The sequence below is a fragment of the Dermacentor albipictus genome, chromosome 3, assembly GCF_038994185.2.
Source record: "Dermacentor albipictus isolate Rhodes 1998 colony chromosome 3, USDA_Dalb.pri_finalv2, whole genome shotgun sequence".
In the NCBI taxonomy this organism is placed as follows: domain Eukaryota; kingdom Metazoa; phylum Arthropoda; class Arachnida; order Ixodida; family Ixodidae; genus Dermacentor; species Dermacentor albipictus.
This window is the reverse complement of record NC_091823.1, coordinates 84,143,901-84,160,482: the sequence shown is the minus strand read 5'-3', so window position 1 is coordinate 84,160,482 and position 16,582 is coordinate 84,143,901. Positions and strand designations below refer to the sequence as shown.

The 16,582-nt window shown below is 48.9% G+C and overlaps 1 protein-coding gene across 3 annotated transcripts; it reads right to left on the bottom strand.

The window, feature by feature from the left end:
- Positions 1-9,519: 9,519 nt before the first annotated feature.
- Positions 9,520-15,915, bottom strand: LOC139057439 (very long chain fatty acid elongase 1-like). Of its 3 annotated transcripts, XM_070535716.1 has the most exons (3): positions 15,853-15,915; positions 12,453-12,534; positions 9,520-11,627 (listed from the first exon to the last, which is right to left on the bottom strand). In XM_070535716.1, the coding sequence occupies exons 1-3, from the start codon at positions 15,885-15,887 to the stop codon at positions 10,515-10,517; spliced, it is 1,230 nt and encodes a 409-aa protein (XP_070391817.1). In that variant the 5' UTR covers positions 15,888-15,915; the 3' UTR covers positions 9,520-10,514. The 3 variants fall into 3 exon arrangements, with proteins under 3 accessions (XP_070391817.1, XP_070391816.1, XP_070391818.1); XM_070535715.1 differs by lacking the exons at positions 12,453-12,534; positions 15,853-15,915 and adding an exon at positions 11,716-11,850; XM_070535717.1 differs by lacking the exons at positions 12,453-12,534; positions 15,853-15,915 and adding an exon at positions 11,810-11,833.
- Between the last annotated feature and the right edge of the window lie 667 nt (positions 15,916-16,582).

Here is a 16,582-nt window from a genome sequence, read left to right as displayed (position 1 = left end):
ACTCTTAAAGAAGTTTACACCCTTCGGGGCTTATCTTGTCCCACAACAATAATTGTTATCTGCCTTGCTTGCGTTTGCTCTCTTTAAAACTCAGACCTCGCTACTTAATTAATTGCGGAGAATGCTGTGTCACGCTGATAAAATGCAAACCGTTCGTGGCGTGGAGTAGCAGGCTCGCAGCATTAAAGAAACGAAATGTAGACAATACAGATTATGATTATTGTTGTGGGACAAGACAAAACCCAAACGGTGTAAACTTTTTTAAGAGTGTAGCTATGCCAGTAGCTTTTATTCAGTGCGCGCTTGTTCAGCTGCCCTGCAGTGGCCCTGCCTGCAGAGCGGAAAACTACAGCCGACAACTAACGACCACGTCACCAGGTTGGCTTCACTCGCGTTGCAGAATGCCCCTTCCTCTCATTCTCATTCCTCGATAGCAACAGATAAGATATATATATATATATATATATATATATATATATATATATATATATATATATATATATATATATATATATATATAAGCGCTCCGGCGCTATTACTAACTGTTCAATGAGCTGTTCTGTAACGCAGAATGTTTAACGGGGACAGCCAACATATTGCACTAAGTTTGCAAGTGTTCCACAAGTGTACCAACAATCAAACACAAAAATAGTTATTTATCGGATCATCGATTCATGCTCGGCAATCAGAACGCGTCCTCAACACGGAAGGAGAAGAACAGAGAGAGGTAGTTTTCAAGGAGCGAAAAAACGAAAGGAGCATCTGTCCTTGAACTGAAAAGCCGTCGGCGAGGAAGGGCTGTTGACCCGTCGTCGTTCACCCATCTCGCTGCTGTTGACGGCTTCGCTTCCCATTACCGGGTTCGTTTCGTTACGACCCCAAATGCCAGTAACGCGCCGTGAAAGGGTTTGGGCTGCTTTAAGGAGGGGAGTTGGAGGAATGTGAGAGATTACCGGGGGTCCAGCAATTTCAGCGTCTGTTCTGCCGCGAGGCGCGCTTTGCCTCTGAGAAAAGAGTACAGAGATGAAGAAAAGGAAAGCTCCCCTTTCTTCCGGAAGGGAACAAGGGATTTGCGACTGCAAGGCATGTGCAAAGTCCGATCACTTCCTTTCGTGGGAAGGGTCACTGACCTGCGCGTGACGTTGGGAGAGACGGCGACTGCGCTTGCGCAGCTCAGTCTACCGTGATGGCTGCTAAGACCTCTGACCTGCGAACGCGTCTGAGTAAACTTAAATCTGGCATAGCTTTGTCGTGCTGAGATGATGCTTCCCGTAGGGCACATGGGTCTCCCGAGGCTGTCAGCGTGCGTTGTCTAGGTTATGGCTCCGCCTGGCTCAAGCTTTATTCACTTAACACAGGAGCCAAGTCGAGCCTATGGCCTGCTCAATCCGCCTGCACCACTGCAAACCAGTTCACGGTGAGGCACGAGAAATGGTGCAGCTTAACTTCCGCAGTGCCGGCACAACGCGAAGCTCGAAACGAATGCCGAGGTGCAGACGGGGTGCAGGCGTTATGTTTTGTCCGCTTGAAGTGCACCGTCTGAATCTATCTGAGAGTTCCCAAACTGCCGGTATGGTCGGCTTCTGATGCGTATGAGTAGACCCCACGTTGCTTAGACACGGTAGATGGGCGTAAGCGAGATTTCAACGGCGCTTACGCTCACGCGCTGCGCATTCTGCTGCATTGCTGATTGATTCGCACCTGCACATCTGCATCAAGTCGGCACCGTCAAGGAAGGGTGGCGAAAACTCGGGAACGCCTTCCCCATTTCCTGTACCTTTTGAAACGATCGGCATTGTTCAGAGGCCCTCATTACTGCCCTGCTGAAACGAATGGCAGGGTGCGGAACCTCGTGAACCGGTGCCTGAAAATTCCTGCGGTGCCGGTGCAGCACGTAAGTGGTGCCGCGGATGCTGACGTTGCACGTACTTAGAAATCGAGTGATGAGGTGCGCAGGCGGTGTTGTCTGCTTGGACGAGTCTCAATGGCGTGCAGCCGTGTTTTCGGTTCAGCGCGAGCTTCTCGAGCTTACGGTGAAGTTCTAATACGCTTCCATGGCACCGTGCCACGAAATACGTCGCTCGTTTGGTCTGACAACGCATATAATCAAGCAAGTATGACAAGCGCTAGAAGAAACCGCGCTATAGTAATTCTAGCAACGACTTATGGTACGTTGAAAAGGTTAGGGAGTGTTTCCACGTTCACTGGAAACGTCTGTTGTGTACGCAAACAATCGCCTATGCGAGCGTCCTTTGCACTGCGCCATGCACCTCGGCTGCACTGCTTCGTCAGCAGGTGGAGGGCGTCATGCCGCAATCGCTGCACCCCGCCACAATCGAGGGCTGAGCCGCGATTCACACGCGGGCAGAACCGCGCGTGAATCGAATGGACCCATTGCGAGGACGCGGAATCACGAGCTGGAAACTATAGCGGCTCCTTTCTTGAGCACTTTTTTTTTTCTTGAATACCTCCAACTTGGCCTGATCGCGTGAGCCAAATGGTCCAAGTCGGTACCCGCTGCGTCGTGTGCGTGCGCAGCAAAAATGACGCACAACTCTCGAGGACTTTATGTGACACAACGATTTTGTACCAGCACTCGAAGCTGCGATGATAAATTTGATGAAACTATGCGTACCGGAGGTTTTCCGAGGGCTATGGAGACGCGGAAGTGGCGGGCTTCGGAATAATTATGACGATCGCGTGCTTTTTTCTTCACGTGACCTAAACCTATTATCTGACGCATCTTGGCGCACAATCAACCGTTCTGCAGATAGCAATATCACCCTGACTGACACATCAGACGAAACTGTTCCTACAGACCAATATGCAAATATCTTAAATACACAGCCTAGAAAACATTTTATCGTCCAAAGCGGTTGCTTTCTTACCCTTGTCTACAGGGATTATTAATGCAGCTCGTGTTGCCCTGACTGACTGGCAATATAAAATACCATATATATATATATATATATATATATATATATATATATATATATATATATGTTAAGCCACCTACATGTTCTTGTGCGCCCCGGTCGTATAAAGTGAAGACTATTTTGTCTTTCGATCTCCTTCATGCCTTTCAGATATATTACTGCTAGCTTCGCTAAATCTCTTTGACCTTGGTTCTGGCTTAGAGATAGACTGAAGTGCCTGACGTCAGCTTATTAGAGCGCCTGGAGGCGCCACCCTAAACACTGTATTATTCTTTGCGGTAGTGTTCGCAGAGTGGCGAAGAGCTAACATTTCAGTCTGGCAATTTGTCGGTTTGCAGTTATAATCGCGATGAAGTTGTACGAAGCTTTCCTTGGCTTTATTCTTTATAAACGCCTCAAAAAGCCCTTTGGGATTACTTCGGTAGACAGCTGAAAGACTATAGGCAGTGATAGAACATAAGATATCACCGTACAAAGAAAACGTAATGTGCAGTTCGGCAAAACACCCATTCATATGGATGTAATAGTTCCTCAAATAAGCTTTTCTAAGGGTGTAAGGGTGGGCGTTATAAACTCAATAAAACACATTTAAGGGTGCAATTTTCCTGATTGTCCATGCCAGTATCATAATTAAGTAGATAAGCTCTGTAATGCGGGAATAAATGTCACTCGTGTATTTGCTAGCGTCATTTCTGTGCCTATAGTGCTCATACATTCTACCAGTAAGCACAAGACCTTCCACGTACCCCACTGCGGCTGCGACAGCCTACCCAATTTGTCTCACTCCTTTTTTTTCATTCCTCACTGTCTTATCTGGAGTATAGCATACATAGGCCATGCTAACCTTTCCAGATTCCTTTTAAACTCTCTGTCTCTTTCTCTCTACAAATTGCCGAATTTTCCGTTTCATTGTGTTAAATTTACTAATCCATCTATACTCTATAAAGCCTATCTGCAAAGGTGACGTGCACCTCCCAGAAGCCTAAGCGCCAACACATTGTTCGTGTAATAGCGACATCCCTGCTTTAGCTGTTAGTGGAACTCAACCGTCGCTCGGCTCCCAAAATCTTACTCGCGCCATCGTAAAGACCAACTCGCAAAAAGAAGAAAGCATAGCCGTCAATGAGAGGCTACGTTACGAGCGCCGTCTCCGACTGCAGCTAAGCAAGGAATATGCAGATTGGGACGGTACTCAGTGAAATTCGCACCGTATACTCCCCACACAGCACCAATGAACTACCATAGCTTTCGGTGCAGAAGCGTTGGAAGATGTTCAAGTAGGAGAGACTGCATTGAATGTAGGCGCATTCAAAAGCCAACTTTCGAAGCGCTCAAACACTGAAACGTGAACAGCAACGAACGCTTTTTACGGGTAATTACGCGGAAGTGTGACGTGTAATTGCTCTACAGCCTGTTTCTGAGCGCGGTTTCTAAATTCCGACTGTACGTTTCGGAGTCTGAATTAAGCAGCTGTTACAAATGTGAGTGAACAAAGTTTTGCAGTATACTTTTGGAACTGTTGGCGCTTAAATTTCGAGCGCTGTGCTCACGCACGCACATTGCGCGCGAAAGAAATGGAGTCCGGAAAGAGAGCCAGTATGATATCATTTGGAATAGACATCTTGCCTGTAGTTCATTCGCGTGGTGAGCCGATACTAACAGCGCTGCTTGCTCCCTGTAAACAGCCGCACAGTCAAGATATCAAGCTCATACTCGCTCTTAGCATAAGGCAGCGCAGAAATGGAAAAAAAAAGCTACAAAATGCGTTATCGTTTCGTGATATGTAATCGAGAGTTCGACGGAAGTCCGTCTGGTCGTCGGGATGAGACATGACAAAAAAAGACGTCGCGAAGCGGCTTGTCCTTTAATAAGCTTTACTTGGTTGGTGTTCGTCTTTCTTTGTCATGTTTTGCGATATGCGCGTGTGACAGGCACTGTTTCTTTATGTTTGTGCATTTGTACTTATCATTCGTTAACGACTGCATCATCATCAGCAGCAGCAACAGCCTATCTTACGTCCACTGCAAGACGGAGGCCTCTCCCTGCGATCCCTGACTACCTCTGTCTTGCACTAACTGATTAAAATTTAATTATATTACGGGGTTTTACGTGCCAAACCCACTTTCCGATTATGAGGCATGCCGTAATGAGGGACTCCAGAAATTTTGACCACCTGGGGTTCTTTAACGTGCACCTAAATTTAAGTACATGGGTGTTTTCGCATTACGCTCTCATCGAAATGCGGCCACCGTGGCCACGATTTGATCCCGCCACCACGTGCTTAGCAGCACAACACATTTAGGCTTGGCATCTGAGACCACGTGGCGAAAGGAATTTCAACCGACCCTCTCACCCTGCCTCCTCGAAATGAGGCGTGACTTCGCCTGCTATTGTGGGCGTCCTGATCCACGTGCAGAAAGAACTCTCTCACCGTACCTTTTATGAGGCCTCGTCGAAATGAAGCGTGACTTTCTAATTCGCCATGACCGTTTCGAGTGTGCCTGTCTGCCGGAAGCCCCACAGTGTACAGACTCTTTTGTGTGTGTGTGTGTGTGTGTGCGAGTTTAGAAAGGCCCTTTCCTCGAATTGGACCTAGAAGGGAACTTCCACGAACCCGCAAATCGCAGATGAGGCGGACCAGGCGTCTACAATTCCGGGAGGTGGGACGACTTCTTCCTTTCAGCAGGCTGGGTATTTATTTTTTTATTATTATTATTTATTTATGGTACCCTCAAGGCCCGAAGGCATTACAGAGGGGAGTGGGAAAACGGGAAGTATAACAATAAAGTACGGAATAGCCGGAGGAGGAGGGACCCTCTTTCTGTGCCTGTCAAGTGACATCGACGGAAGCAAGATTTTGCCCATGATTTTAAAGAGCTCCGAAATGTACTTTTGATCACTTGATGTTCTTCTAATTTTCTTTCATCTACCTTTGAATAAACCGTGCAAGTTTCGCACTAGAAAATCGTCTCGCCCTTGCTTGGTCGCCATGACATACCGGATGCCTGCAGCCCGCCGACAACGCCACGCTACCCAATAAGTAACGTCGGTCGAGCTTCTATAGGCAGGCGCCGCTACTACTCGGCAGCAGTACGGTACGATACCCTGGAGTACGCAACACCACTAAGCAACCACGACGGGCATCGCAAGCTGATTCCAACTCGCGTCTGAAAGTTTTCAAATTTCGTCATCCCACTTAATCTTCTGCCGTCCTCGACTGCGCTTCCCCTCCCTTGGTACCCATTCTGTAACTGTAATGGTCCATCGGTTATCTACCCTACGCCTTACATGGTCGGTGCAGCTCGATTTTTTTTCCTGTCTTAATATCAACTAGAATATCGGCTATCCCCGTTTGTACTGACCCACACCGCTTTCTTTCCGTCTCTTAACGTTACGCCTGTTATTCTTCGTTCCATCGCTCTTTGTGTGGTCCTTAATTTGTTTTCGAAGTTTTTTGTCACTCGCCAAGTTTCTTCCCCGTATGTTAGCACCGGTAGAATCCACTGATTGCGCACATTTCTTTTCAACGACAGCGGCAAGCTTCAAGCCACGATTTGTTAATGCCTGCCGTATGCACTCTAACCCATATTTATTTTTCTTTAGGTTCCTTCTCATGATCAGGGTCTCCTGTCAGTGAACCTGATCTAGATAAACATACGCCTGCACAGACTCTAAGAGCTGGCTGGTGTTCATGAATTCCTGTTCCCTGGCCATGCTATTGAACATTATCTTTGTCTTCTACATGTTGATCTTCAACCCTATTCTTACACCTTCATGGTTAAAGTCCTCAATAATTTGTTGTAATCCATCCCCAGAGTTGCAGTACCGGACGTCAACTGCAAACAGAATTTTGCTGAGATATTCGCCATTGATCCTCACTTTTACGCCATGCCTGTCTAATGGCTTGGATACTTCTTCTAAGCATGCAATCAATATCATTGGATAGATTGCGTCTCCTTGATCAACCCCTTTCTTTATAGGTAATTTTCTACTTTTCTTGTGGAGAACGGAGGTAGATGGGGAATCTTCGTAGATATTCCCCAATATGTTCAAGCATGCCTCCTGTACTTCTTGATTACGCAGTGTCTCTACGATTGCTGGAATCTTTTCTCCATCAAACACATTTTAATTATCTATAAAAGTCATATAGAGAGGGTTGATTGTACTCTGTATATTTCTCAATTAACCGATTGATGACATGGATGTGATAAATCGTGGAATATCCCTCCCTGAAGCCAGCCTGTTCCCTTGTTGATTGGGTTCTTTGGAAAATTATATTTTATGCAACACTGAAAGCAAATTAATTGGCCTATAATTCTTCCATTGTTTAACGTCTCCCTCCTTATGGATTGGTATAATGTTGGCATTCTTCCAGCTCTCTAGTACACTGAAAGTAGTGAGGCGTTACGTTAAGGGCAACAAGCTTTTCAAGCATGATGTCTTCTCCTGCCTTGCAAGGCCGCATATGCATATGCCGACGCAAATAAAAGGAAAAAGAAAGGAAAAATGTTACTCGAGAACATATGGTGCCATTGCATTTTGCATGAATCAATATTATTTATTTATTTAATGTGCAGTGATGTATAGCCTTGAAAACGGTGTTGGGTTGCGGAAATAAACCTGACGAGATGGACACCAAAGCGAGCCGTAGCACTGTATCAAAAAATTATTTACGAGTGGAAACATTCGATCAATACTTCCATGTGCTGGAACGTTTACCTTTTCTCGAGCAATGCATAAAGAAATAACCTTGACAGATGTATGCACATCTTACAACTGATACAGCCAAAACAGCGAATTCCGACATCCTTCGGAAGTAGCGAGGGTCTGTTTGCTGGCTCACGGTCGCGCTCCAACGCAGCTACTGTGTTCGAGCCCGGTCGTGAGTGGCTGTTAGTGGTCGGTCCCAGATATATGTGCAGGTGGCGTTGCAGCACTATAGCGTCAGCTTTCACCGCTGCAGCCGTACGAACTCCAAGCCGGCATAAAACGCGAAGCCGGTTTAACACTACGTCAGGAACAAATATATATATATATATATATTACTAATGAAAGAATATCACGCTCATAAGTTGCCTATTTGAGTAAGGTAATCATAAGATTATTTTTATCGATGATTATGTTTCAAAGCCAATTCGGGGTTTCGACACACGTGGCGTTGCATTTACGTTTGGTATCGATCCACGTCATCCGCCCGTCGGCCTTCGCCGTTGTGGAGCGTGCACAATCGAAAAAGATCGTGCTCAAACATTTCCTCCGAAATTGGGCGCGTGCTGCAAGGCATTGTGTCCTGCCCAATTTAGGAGACCATGGCCATAAGCTTGCTCAGTTAAGTTTGTGGCCACCGCACTTACGCCATCTCCCCCTTTCACCTGCATCCGCATGTTCGATCTATTGACTTCCTCTCCTAGGCTGAAAACCTACGCTTGCTTGCCACGCACGCTCTTCCATATATACACCCTCTGTCAGAGGAAAGGAGTTGGGTCCCGACTGCGTTGCATCGCGTCCGTGGATCTACCGGCGCATACAAGCCCCCCCCCCCCCCCCCCCCAGAATGGTCGAGCGTGAGTTCTCGGGTAAGTGCAGGCAGTAATCAGCTGCATAATTCAAAGTAAGCGACTCTAAAAAGTGCATGCATCTTGCGGTGCAGTTGACCTCGTGAAGGCGCAAGGCGCAGCAAACTATGGCCATGAATAAAAAAAAAAGTCGCAGTTTCGCGCGGAAGGCGAATCATCAATTGCGATTAGCGGACAGCTAGCTATACGAAGTAAGGATACTAGCTTTATTGGCCGTACAAACTTGTAAACATAGGCATACTAACTGAATTAAAAAGCATAGTGTCACGCGCGCACAAGCAAACATTAACACATCTCGCTCGATGACAGCGGAAACGCGCTGTCAAAACGCTGTAATGAGGAAACGCGGCAGCAGCAGCGAGCGAATTGACCTTCGTGCAACCGCTCGCATCAACGCGAAGTGGCGAAACCACGCCGCAGCGCGGACTCTGTACCCGTCGCAGATGGCTTTCAAGATACAGCGGCCCGGCGGGTCGCGCGCAGCCGCCGGGAGATGAACACGCCCCCCTACCTTTGAGCGCGACGGAAGGCGGCACGCTTCTTCTCCGCTTCCGTCCGTTGCGTGCGCGAGATTGAGCCGCTATGGCCGGCTCACCCTCACGGTTTCACTCGCACATGCAGCATACAGCGCGCGGCGACGATTTTATCGCCTTTACACTTCATCCGGAGCCTCACGCCGACGGCAGAAATGCGCCGGGAGTGGCCATATAATTGCCATCGTAATGAAAGTTTAGGCGGCCGGCGCGTAGCCGCGCGCACTCTGTAGGATCTCGAGACTCGAGCAGTAGCTACTGAATATGCAGCGAAAACTACGATATGTTTTTTTCTTGCTTTGCGTCACATTGATCGGCATCAAACACCGATGCCGCGAAAGAGCAGCAGTATAGACGCGTGCACTTTGAAGCACTGCAATGCTACAAGTCAACGGAAGAAGGCGCGCTCCGTTGAATTGTTTGTGATAAGAAGCGAGCAGTTGTCAAGACTCCTGGACAAAACAAAATATACGCTTTTGTAACAATGATACAGCAGTTTATTGCAAACAGTTGTGGTTTCTAATACATCGACGACAGATGACGATGAGGAATGGACAATATTTACAGGGCGTTTGGGGGAAGAAATTTTAAATGAAGCAGTGAGAGATCACTGTGTGGGTTCAGTTTAAGGGCGAAGAACAGAGCGAATTCAAGACTGCACAGAAAATACAAATTTTAGACAACGTTTTGTACCGCCCTTGAGCACAACGTGATTGGCAATAGAAACTAGCATACTAGGACGCAGCTTCACTGGTTAGACGAAGTTGGGTATGCCGCTTGCCGTACGACATGGGAATTACAGGGAACAACGTCTCAAGCTATGCACGATTTGTTTGGCCTCGTCACAAGATTGAGCAGCATCTCTTTGCAGGAGCGGAGTTAAAAAAAAAAAAGCGTGACATCCGAGATACGTGGGAGGCCTTGCGAAATTTGTCTTCACAAGAAAAATACGGGAGGGCACTCCCACCCAATCAGGTAGCCGGGTAGTCTGCCACAGAACAGGAGAAACATAAATACGAGTCAATGGCAGATTCGGCGGCCTTAAGTAACAAGAGACGCTGACTGCCCCGCAATGAAATGCTAGTGAGGGGAACCGCTGAATCACTACGTGACACAAACGACAAGAAAAGAAAACACAGCAAACGATCAGTCCTGACTGGAATGCCGAGACTTGCCGGAAACATCCAGAAGAACTTGAGAATCCCCTGGAAGTCGCCGCCGTCTTCGCCGCTACACAGGCAGTCTAGCGGCTAGTGGATGAGGGCGTCCTGAAGGCACGTCGCTTGCTGACTAGGCTTATTGCGAGGCGGCGCCGAGAGAAATAACCAACAGTTTGTTTTGTCAGCTCAGCGTCGCTTCGTCGTCCTGGGTTCGAAATGATGTGCCCACCAGGCGTTGAAAGGTGAAGGCGTTTGGTCATCGGCCCATTCCGATGCGGAATAGCCAGTGATCCGACGCTGGTGACGTCATCAGTCTAGTTTGGTTTGCGAGCCGTCGGCGCCCGCCGTCACTGCCGTCTTCACGTGACCGTTTCGCTGCTGCTGCTGCTGCAGGCTGCGCGCCGTGTGGGAAGCCTTGTAGGCCTTGTTGTAAAAGTTGCGGAACATGAAGAAGAGCAGGACGGCCTCACCCATGAGGATGTAGGCGAAGTAGGGAGGGAAGCCGCAGTCGTAGAAGACTGGAATGGCAGCGTGCACGAAGCCGATAACGAACTGGACCATCTGGAACTGGGTGAGGTAGCGCTTCCACCACAGGTATTTCCGCACCTCGGGTCCCATGGCAGCCAGGCAGTAGTAGGTGTACATCACAATGTGCACGAAGCAGTTGATGAACGGGAAGAAGGCGTTCTGGCCGCCGGCTCCGAAGTTGACGCCCATCCACACGGTCCAGGCGACGGTCGAGTGGTGCACGACGTGAAGCAGCGAGATGTGGGAGAACTTCTTGGTTAACACGAAGAAGACCGTGTCCATGAACTCTATCATCTTGATCACCAGGTACCACCAGCCAAGGGTCGTCACAGCCAGCGAGTCCGGGTCGGTTCCGTAGCTGACGGCCTGGCAGAACCAGTTATACGGTCCCAGGTACGTGTAGGAGCCGCCCAGAACGAAGAAAAGCGTGCTAAGCACAACCATGAGGAGGTTGTAGGCGACCAGGACACCCTTGATCTTGAACGGTTCGCGGCCTTTCATCCAGTTGGGGCCCCAGACCTTCACGAAGTAGACGTAGCCGGCGATGATGGACATCATGGTCATCGGGCTGCCCATGAGCGGCCAGCCCTTCACCCGCGGGTCCGTGCTGGCCACCACAGACTGGTACGTGGTGAACACCTTCTCCAACAGCAGATCCATTGCTGCAGCACTGCGCGTTGCCGACAAGGCGGACCGAGGAGACGAGAGAAGCACCACGGGAGGATGCGGTTGAAGGAAGGAGGGCGCGCGCTCGTTCAGCTGGAGCCGTGCACGACTGGCCGGCGGCGGCGGGAAGAAACTGTGTCTCGTCCCAGCGGAAGCAAGTGCCTCAATGCTGCTCTGGCAGCTGTCGGGAGTCCGGTTTATACGCTGCCGCCGGCCCCACGTGACTACCTGCGTAAACGGGGAGGAGGAAAGGGATCAGCCGCCGCCTCCTCGACCACCCCGTTCGGCGGCAGGGTACGGCCGTGCCCTCTCGCACCCCTCTCCCGCTGACGTCGTTGCCGTCGGTACAATCGCGCGGGTCGGCCGACCGCCCGGTAGATACCGCCTCAAGGCAAGCCAAGGCGCCATACCAGGAGCATAGGTCTGGGCCTGGCATTCCCCAAGGTCTGTCCTCCTCGTCTCTTTCCGCGCGTTCCTTTCTTCTTCCAAGGGCCTCATCTGTTTGCTCTCCTTTCCTTCTTTTTTTTTTCTGAGACCCTCTTCGGTCTCATCATATCTTAACACGCCTTAGAGCAGAGAGGGAGAGTTGCAGAGAAGCACGCCCGAAAGCTTGCTCTGCGCATAGCGTCGTTGCCCTCAGCGCTGCTACCGATGTCGTCAGCAGAGAGGGGGTGCGGTAACCCTTTGTTTTACGCAATATTCCTACATGCGTGTGCGGGAAGGATGCCCCGATCATTGCGTCAATCGCTAGGGCGGGAAAATTTTGATAGAACTTGTTGTCTTTCGTTACATTGGACACGTGCGCGGCAGGAATCTATTTCTTATTTGCCAGCGCAGCCGATAAGTTCGGTTCACACCAGATGGAGGCGATTATCTTCGCTGCGGCGTTAACAGTGCGCCGTCGTGGTGAAGAGGCGAAAGAAGGCCTAATTTGGCAGGAAAGCGGCGTCGTTCGCTTAGTTTAATGCATGGGTTCTTACGAGTTACAGCGAACGTTGCAGTACGTTATCGCCGCGATTATTTCTGACGCGCGACTTGAGAATGAGCTCTTACCTTCAAATCCGGGCGCCGAGAAGAGGCGGGAAAGATGCCTGTGATCCGTACTACCAAACAAAGTTTCGCCCGCGACCGTCCTCTGAAAAGATGCGCAGCCGATATATGCACGGCTTGAACTGTTGCAGCCTCCGTCGATTAAAGTGCAACACACTTTATTGCAGGTTGTACAACGTGTTGATGTATTCTTAACAGGCTCCTACTAAGGTAGCGTCATGTAATTTATTCTGGAAGAACACACGCGCACGCGAGCACGCACACATATTACAAAGGAGTGTTTCAACTTTTTTTTTTCTTTTTTGAACAAGGACCACTGAGCATATCACACGCGGGCAAGAACGAGCAGTCGTGCCAAGTATACGAGGTGACGGGTTGGAACTACCGGCCGCGAGGGCCGCATTTCGAGAGTGAGTGGCACGAGGCACAATTAGGCTTCGGAATCGCACCGCCTAGCGACCGAGAGCGCTTTAGTATGTGTGCCATGCAAACACGAGTGCGGAATGTTCGTGCGCTCACGTTTGCTTATGGAGGCGCAAAGCGCGCCCTGCATCTCGATGCGCGGCCTCGTCATTGTGGATGCCGCTGCTGCCAAAACTCGGTGTGACGTAACCGAGGTTTACACACGGCAGATAGCTTGCTTTCGGGTGGCAGTGGCGGATATAAACACACGCTGCAGCCTCAGGTCTTCTCCCATAGGGAGTGTGTGCGTGCAGCTCTTGCTTTCTTATAGTGTCTTTATTTTAAGCGTTATTCTTTCCGCGTTTTTTTTTTTTTCTACGTTCACGTCTACGTCACGGGACTAAGCGGGGTAACGCCTACTCCTGCCGAAGCACCGCTCTCATAGGGAAATTGTGAAATCCGTTTCGATGTCGAAAATTCTCGTCATCGCGCGTGTACGCGTGGACGAGCAAGTGAAATGATCGTGCGATAATTCGTTAAATTACCCGGTAGTTATGGTGCAACAGTGGCGGCCATCGAGGGTGCGGCGGTTCGCTGCTCATTTTCGTCGCTGCTCCAATAATTCGCAACCGCACGAAGCGTATTTCAGGCACATTTCCGACGCGTTGCTTTCATGCGCGGCCGCGACGGAGCTCGGAAATCGCGCAGCGCGGTTACCGCGCTGTAATAGAAGTGCGACTGACGCACTTGATATATGGGAACGACGTGCGTTTCATTTCTATTGATAATCGTCCTTATCTTATAGCTGAGTAAAAGTAACGAACCGACGTGGCACGATTCCCGGCCGACAATGCGTATAGCGCAGGCGTATATGTGGCTGCAGCTCCAAAAGACCTGCAGTGCGACGCGCCCGTACCGTTTCATAGGAAAGCTACCACAGAGACAACATTCTGATTGTTTAACTAACATGTGATGGTTAGTACAAGGATTAGTCTATTTTTTAATAATAATAATAATATTTGGGGTTTTACGTGCCAAAACCACTTTCTGATTATGAGGCACGCCGTAGTGGGGGACTCCGGAAATTTTGACCACCTGGGGTTCTTTAACGTGCACCTAAATCTAAGCACACGGGTGTTTTCGCATTTCGCCCCCATCGAAATGCGGCCGCCGTGGCCGGGATTCGATCCCGCGACCTCGTGCTCAGCAGCCCAACACCATAGCCACTGAGCAACCACGGCGGGTGGTCTATTTTTTTTTTTGTACTTGTGGTTTCACCCATTCTTCTGGCGCTATTATAGCGCTTTATCGTTCTAAATTACAAAGCACTCATAGTTTTCCAAACACAGCATGGCAAGGACTTTTGTTACTGATCGCAACACATATATGGTTTCATCCGCACATAAGGATTTGCTTTTTTTTATTATTTAGTGTAGAATAGCTGGAACACCATTTATACCCATACTTATAAGTGCCACAGTGACATCTCGACCAGCGCTTTTTGCTACGCTAAGCAGGGATGAAATAAATATTGATGTAGACAGATAAATCGAGATGGATATGACATCATGCTCGAACGACGGGACAAATGAGATAAGAATAAAAAAAATAAACATATGCGGATCCCACGAGCCCTGGAAACCGGTTGCGGTGTTGTTTGCGAAGAACGCTGTTCTTGTTTAGCGACCATAAGTAAGTATGCAGAACACACGACCAAGTTGCACACACTTTCTGTTCTGTTATTCGCACCCGGAAGCACCTCGCTCAACATAAACTTGTGACCCTCTAGCATGCGGGTCCCACGCATGATGACGAATGAATGACGAAGATACGGAACGACGAAATTACGAATGCAAGGACGACGAGAGAGTGAAGACAAGGGAATGATAACGATGGCGTGACAACGAAGAAATTATCACAGTGGAACGACGACGACCAACGGTGCGTTGGCGCTGGAGCTCACGTTCGCGCTTAAGCCGAACTCACGTGACTGGATGAATCGCCTGTAGTCAGTCCGCGGACGACTGGGAGGTGGCTGGACTGCAACGAATAGTGTCGCGAGCAGCTCGTGAGCGGCTTTCTTGTGTGAGGCGTGATTCGGCACCACCGTGCGACGTCATGCTCGTTCGCAGACTGACCTGGCAATACTTCCTCTCGTGTGAAACCAGCTTTACATGCATATCACCTGACGCTCCAGGCCCCTCAGGTTGCACTATATCCGGTGTTTGCTTGTTTGTTTGCGCTATATTCGGTACCTCTTAATTATGCAAGACAACAGCCAAAACCCGAACAGTGGAGGAAGAGGAGAGGAAACCTTCGCTCTAAAAATAATTGTCAACCTATTAGCCGCGTTCGAACCAAGAACTGAACGGTTGTGCTACGGGCTCTGTATGCCATTACTCCGGAGCTGCTTTCTTTTACCACGCGGAAAATAGAAAACTGAGAATATTATAGTACGCGGAGATGAGATCGCTACACTCTACAACAACACACAGGAACCTGCGCTCAACATGTGCATCCAGTCCGGCGCAAGTTGCAATACGTATCATGCATGACAAAGTCGAGTCAAAATCTTACCGTCCTATAGTTGCCAAATGATTTCAAAGGGTCACGATAAGGATGAGATCAAAAAATAGGAATTCCCTTTTTTTGTGAGTTAAAATTCAACCTCAGAAGTTCGCAAGGACGTAGATGTAGAGCCCCCCCCCCCTTCAACCCCCCCCCCCCCTAGACGCTAGTGGCGCATACCCACTCAGGGGATATGTAAACAAACGTAAACAAATGTAAACAAACGTAAACCATATTCGTTAACAGGTAATTGAAAGCACTTCGCCTCATCGTATTTTCTTACCACCTAACTGCTGGCCCAAGGTCGCGCTGCATTTCCCACAATAAAAGAAAGGGGAGGTTGAAAGTTGCGTCTTAACCATATTCTGCTAGTTCCACAAATTGGTTTTAACGGGCCGCATGCAGGTACGTGAAAAAGATGTGTAATCCTTACCTCCTTAATTGAACTATAGCCAGAAGAGTGCCCATGGGCAGGTCGGGCAAATGACATTTAACTTCTTCGTCTTCTTCCTTAGCGAAACAAGATGCGGAGCACTTACTGCATCTTCAAATTCAAGAATTAAGCGAACATTTTGTTCGATGTTACCTCCACACTTACGGAAAGTATGTTTGCTTTGGGTACCGGGACATCGTGAGTTGCACTTAAATGAAATGGCTGATTCACTAGCGCGAACATACCTCAAGAAGAAGAAGTATTTTAATGAATGGAAAATGTAGAGAGGTCGGCCGGATAATGGAGCATCTGGCCTGCTACTCTACGTAAGGGAAGGGGAAGAGGGGAAGAAAAAGGGTCACAATGGGGGATGATAATGGGAGGAACGAGGTGAATGACACATTACACAACTGGTATCACAGGCTTGAGTCCAGGCCCGTGTCACCTAGGAAACGTGAAAGTGCACGCATTGTCTCTGTCGTCTGCCAACTCTGTGGCCACGCGCCTAGCAAGAGGTCCTCCGACAGTGGTCCATTGTGTAAATGTCTCAATGTATCTGCCAATGTCAGTCTTTCTCGCGCATACTCAGGGCACACCACGAGCACATGTTCTATAGTCTCTACAGCGCCACACACTGAACAGTCCGGGGAGTCTGTCCGTCCAATAATGTGCAAATATTTGCGCGTGAAGGCGACGCCTAATCGCAGTCTGTGTATCAGGCATGTATGAG

Excerpts from the sequence above, each read along its gene's own strand:
- LOC139057439 (XM_070535715.1), bottom strand. The coding sequence starts at position 11,835 with ATGCCAGGCCCAGACCTATGCTCCTGGTATGGCGCCTTGGCTTGCCTT. Across the intron at positions 11,628-11,715 it reads ACGACGTCAGCGGGAGAGGG|GTAGTCACGTGGGGCCGGCG; the intron begins GTGCGAGAGGGC and ends CCGTTTACGCAG.